This window comes from Primulina eburnea, chromosome 11, assembly GCF_022965805.1.
Source record: "Primulina eburnea isolate SZY01 chromosome 11, ASM2296580v1, whole genome shotgun sequence".
Classification (NCBI taxonomy): domain Eukaryota; kingdom Viridiplantae; phylum Streptophyta; class Magnoliopsida; order Lamiales; family Gesneriaceae; genus Primulina; species Primulina eburnea.
The window spans coordinates 8321146-8326813 of record NC_133111.1 but is presented as its reverse complement, the minus strand read 5'-3'; the positions used below and the strand labels follow the sequence as shown (position 1 = coordinate 8326813).

At 44.1% G+C, this 5668-nt stretch overlaps 1 protein-coding gene across 1 annotated transcript; it reads right to left on the bottom strand.

Moving 5' to 3' along the window:
* Window positions 1–1135: 1135 nt before the first annotated feature.
* On the bottom strand, window positions 1136–4480 carry LOC140805359 (uncharacterized). Its single transcript, XM_073161632.1, is given in 5 exon segments — window positions 1136–1181; window positions 1360–2170; window positions 2173–2530; window positions 2650–3139; window positions 3408–4480. Coding segments are annotated over 5 exon segments (2778 nt in total).
* Window positions 4481–5668: the final 1188 nt, after the last annotated feature.

Genomic DNA, 5668 nt, shown 5'->3' with positions numbered 1-5668 from the left:
ATTCTCCCCTCCTTATTTTAAGTTTCGTCCTCGAAACTTGGATTAACTTGTCTTTCAAAAAGGTAGGGATATTGATCTTTTATTTTCTCTTCGAGTTCCCAAGTAGCTTCTCTTTCGGTATGATTAGACCATTGTACTTTGACGTATGGAATCGTTCGTCGTCTTAGCACTTGGTTCTTGATATCCACGATTCTGATCGGGACTTCCTTATAAGTAAGTCCTTCATTCAAGTCTCCCTCGATTAAGAGTGGTTCAGCTTCAAGAATGTGGCTTGGATCTGAGACATATCTTCTTAGTTGTGAAACATGGAAGACATTATGAATTCTAGACATATTCGGTGGGAGTGCCAACCTGTATGCAAGTGTACCAATTTTCTCCAGAATTTCAAAAGGTCCAACATATCTGGGGTTCAGTTTCCCTGGTTTGTTGAATCGAACCACGCCCTTCATTGGTGATACTTTCACGTACGCTTTATCTCCCACTATAAACTCTACTGGTCTCCTTTTCAAATCAGCCCAACTTTTCTGTCGATCTTGGGCAACTTTGAGTCTCTCCTTGATTATAGCGATTTTATCCACTGTTTCTTGGATCAATTTGGGTCCAGTGATGGCCTTTTCTCCTACTTCATCCCAATATAGTGGTGACCGACATTTTCGCCCATACAGAGCTTCATACGGCGCCATTCCACTGCTGCTGTGAAAACTGTTATTGTAAGCAAACTCAATCAAAGGCAAATGTTCACTCCAATTACTGCTAAAGTCTAGGGCACATGCTCTCAGCATGTCTTCCAAAGTTTGAATTGTCCTCTCTGTTTGACCATCGGTCTGAGGGTGGTAGGACGTACTGAGGGTGACCTTAGTTCCCATAACTTGTTGAAAACTCTTCCAAAAACGAGATACAAACCTCGGGTCTCTGTCTGACAAGATGCTGACTGGAACTCCATGTAATCGTACGATATTATTCATGTACAACGTGGCTAGCTTGTCCAAATTATAGTTCATGCGGACTGGTAAGAAATGCGCAGATTTTGTGAGTCTGTCTACGATTACCCAGATGCCATCATGGCTTTGTCTAGACTTTGGTAACCCAACCACAAAGTCCATGGAGATATGTTCCCATTTCCATTCTGGAATTTCTAGAGGTTGAAGAAGTCCTCCAGGTTTTTGGTGCTCTGCTTTGACCTGTTGGCACACAAGACATTTGGAAACAAATATCGCAACATCCTTTTTCATTCCACTCCACCAGAAATTGTTCTTTAGGTCTCTGTACATCTTGGTACTGCCAGGATGGACTGAAAATTTCGACTTATGTGCTTCTGACATTACTTCTTGTCGAAGGTTATCTATGTCTGGTACGCACAATCGTCCTTTCATCCAAAGGACTCCTTTGTCGTCGACCTGAGTGTCTTGAGACTTTGCTTCCTTAGCTTGTTCCTTAAGTTTTACTAGAACTGGGTCTCGATCCTGGTTCAACTTGACGAATTCTCGCAGACATGGTTGAATGGAGATTGCAGCTAAGGTACCCTTACTCATATTCCTCCAACTCAAAGCATCAGCTACTTTGTTTGCCTTACCTGGGTGGTAGCTTATAGTCAAGTCGTAATCCTTCAACAGCTCAATCCATCGTCTTTGCCTCATATTTAATTCCTTTTGGGTGAACAAGTATTTGAGACTCTGGTGGTCCGTGAAGATTTCGCACTTGGAGCCATAGAGATAATGCCTCCATATCTTCAAAGCAAAGACGACTGCTGCCAGTTCGAGGTCGTGAGTGGGATAATTTCGTTCATGCGGCTTCAACTGCCTTGATGCATAGGCAATCACTCTTCCTTCTTGCATGAGTACACATCCCAACCCTTCCTTCGATGCGTCACTGTAGATGGTGAAATCTTTATCTTCAGTGGGCAAGACTAACACTGGTGTAGACGCGAGCTTTTCTTTCAATGTCTGAAAACTTTTCTCGCAGTTGTCATCCCAAATGAATTTAGAATTCTTTTGAGTAAGCCTTGTTAATGGTATGGCTATGGAAGAGAATCCTTCAACGAATTTCCTGTAATAGCCTGCCAATCCAAGAAAGCTTCTAATGTCTGTGGCGTTTCTCGGTTTCGGCCAATCTAGAATTGACTCCACTTTCTTTGGATCCACTGATACTCCTGCTTCCGATATCACATGCCTAAAAAGGACACACTGTTTAGCCAGAATTCGCATTTCTTGAACTTGGCGTAGAGTTCTTTCTCCCTTAAAGTTTGTAGAGTGAGGCGGAGATGCTCTTCGTGATCTTCTTTGCTAGGAGAGTAGACAAGGATGTCATCAATGAATACCACTATGAACCGATCCAGGAACGGCTTGAATACTCTGTTCATTAGGTCCATAAAGGCTGCTGGTGCGTTTGTCAGACCAAAGGGCATCACTGTGAATTCGTAGTGTCCATACCTTGTCCGAAAGGCCGTCTTTGGGATGTCTTCAGCCCTGACCTTCAATTGGTGGTAGCCCGTCCTCAAATCCAATTTGGAAAATACTGTGGCTCCCTTAAGCTGATCAAACAGGTCATCTATTCTCGAAGAGGGTACTTGTTCTTGATAGTGATCTTATTCAATTCCCTATAGTCAATACACAGCCTCATGCTCCCATCTTTCTTCTTGACAAAAAGTACTGGAGCTCCCCATGGAGACGCACTTGGTCGAATCTGCTTTTTGTCTAGCAATTCTTGAAGTTGCTCCTTTAGCTCCTTAAGTTCCGCTGGTGCCATTCTGTACGGTGCCTTGGAGATGGGTGCCGCTTCGGGCACTAAGTTGATTTCGAACTCAATTTCACGATCCGGGATTGTCCCTGGTAGTTCTTCCGGAAAGACGTCTGGGAATTCTCGTACGATAGGGATATCCTCTAGTTTAAGTTCAATCTCCTCCTTTACTATGTTAATCATTGCTAGATAGATATCTGCTCCAGATTTCACGGCTTTCCATGCTTGGGATGCGGAAAGAAGTGACTTCCGTTCCTTGGATTTGCCATGATACACGACCTCTTTTTGGCTCGGGGTTCGGAGCCTAACACTCTTTCCTTGCAATCTACCATCGCATTGTTTCTTGCTAACCAATCCATTCCTAAGATGATATCGAACTCCACCATGTTCAGTTGTATCAATGCTGCTTGGAATAGGTGCTCATTGATACAGATTTTACACTGCCGGTGCACTCTATGTGTTTCGATTGTCTTACTAGTAGGAGTTGCTACTCTAAATGGTTCGGCTAGTATTTCAGGTGTAAGCCCTAGTTTCTTAGTGAATTTTTTAGATATGAATAAATGAGTAGCACCACTGTCAAACAACACATAAGCTGGCATCTCATTGACAAAAATAGTACCTGCCACGACATCGTTTGCATCATCTGCTTCTTCTTGGGTTATTGCAAACACACGAGCGTTGGGCTTATTCTCCCTTGCTTGTTGGGATTAGCGTCAGCGTTAGGCTTGGTACCTCTCTTCAATGGCTCGGGACAATTAGCGATTCGATGCCCTAATTTCCCACAATTGAAACATGCTCCCGTCTGTCTATGGCATTCTCCAGAATGACGGTTATTACATTTGGGACACATCTTTGGTTCTTGGTAAGTTGGGTGGGACGAGGCACCTTTGAATGACCCATTGGACTGATTTGGTCTCTTGAATGGTGGTTTCCCTTGCGATGACTGTCCCGTAAGAGGTCGCTTATTCCTGTTCTCGTTCTCTCGCCGCTTGATGTCTGTCTCCGCTCTTATTGCTGCTCCCATTAAATCAGCAAAACTTGTAGGTTGGTAGACTGCTAAGGATGCCTGGATACGACTGCTCAATCCCTTCTTGTACCTGTGCATCTTTAGAACTTCATCTGCCATGATTGTCGGGGCATAAGTTCCAAGGTCATTGAATCGAGAGGTGTAATCTACCACTGACATGTCTGGAATTTGCGAGAAGTTCTCAAATTCGCTCAATTTCTGTAGTCTGATTTCTGCTGGGAAGTACTGTTTGAGAAAGACATCTCTGAATTGTTGCCAAGTGATTGCTTCGGCGGCTGTCAGGGTAGGTGAGACGGTTTCCCACCACTTGCTTGCCTTATCCTCCAGGAATGGCACTATCACCTCTACTTTAAGTGCCTCAGGTATCTCTAGCAGTCGCAGTTGGGTTTCCACACTTTTCAACCAAGTCTGGCTACTCTCAGGGTCGGCGTCTCCCTTGAACACTGGGCAACGGTTCTTACGAAGGGACTCGTAATGATACTTGATCCCATTCTGTGCCGGTGGTGGTTGTGGCTGCTGATTACCGTTACCATTGGGGTTTCCCAAACCCTGGATAGTTGTTGCCACTATGGTGGCTATAGCCATTAAATCTACTTGGCTCAGGCCCACTCTGGGAGGTGGATTGCCGTCAGCATTCGGATCTTCATCATTGTTGTTGCGGTTGTTAACGTTTGCGTATCGCGGGTTGCGATTGTTTCGGGGAGGTCTTCCGGCCATCTCCTACAAGTGTACAAGTTTCTAAGATATTTGTTGCACAAACTGATACATAGAATTCATTGAATAATTTGTGCGAAAATAAATTGACGCCAACAAGTAACCGAAATAACAACTTTTATTGATTTCTCAAATAAACATAAATGAGAATAAACTGAATGAGAATTTACTGGAATAGAAATTAGCAACAACGGAAATAAACAAAAAAAATGGTTCCCTAAAATATTCTAATCCGCTATCTCTCCATTCCCCACGGCTACGTCAGGTGGGGCTTCTTCCTCCTCGGAATCCTCCTCCGGCACATCCGGGTCTAAAAACTCTGCCAGCTGCATCTACAGGCTTTGATTCTCCGATTCTAATTCAGCAATCTGTTCCCTATGAGTCAGAATCTTCCCTATCGCGTCGTCCAACTCATTTTTTGCACGCGTGCAGTTTGCTTGATCCTTCTGGATGAGTGCCTTCTCTCTTGCCTTCCTTTCGTCTATCTCCTTTGATAGCCTTTGGTTATTTTCTGACAATTGCATGACCACCTTCCAGGACTCTTCCATTCTCTCCTTATCCCTTACCCGTGCGTGACGAGCTTCAGCCAGTTCTACGGTACGTCGGTCCAATTCATTCATAGCTTGTTTGGTTTGGCCCCTCGTCAGTTGTAGTGACTCTCGCAGTTCGCCGTTATCTTCATTAACAAGTTGGAACATCTCATATACCTGATCAATCCTCTTTTCTGCTGCCAATAGTTTGGTAGTCAGATCCTCCACTTGCTTCTTCCTCTCCAGATTGCTAGCTCTCAGCCTCCTACTCGTCCTATCGTGGCGTGCTAGGTCCAAATCATCTAAACGTACAAGAGACTGAGCGCGCGTGCGAGGTCGGGGACTGTCTAGCTGAAATGTCTCCCTATGAGTAATCGAAGCTACACTCTTACGGGCAGTTAAACGTATGCGAGCCATTTCCTGAAATAACGAGAGGAAAGGTTTAACAAGTATCGGAAAATCAGTCAAGGAACATTATACAAAACGAGGAATACTTTCCAAGGGTTCTAAAGAATGAATCATAACGATATTGATGACAAAGTTGGTTAGAAAATGGTTAAGCTTTTTGCCAAAATTTGACTTCGTCAAATTTCCTATGGCAGTCTCCCATCCGGATTATGAACCCGGTGTGCTCTGATACCACTTAAATGTCACGCCCCGA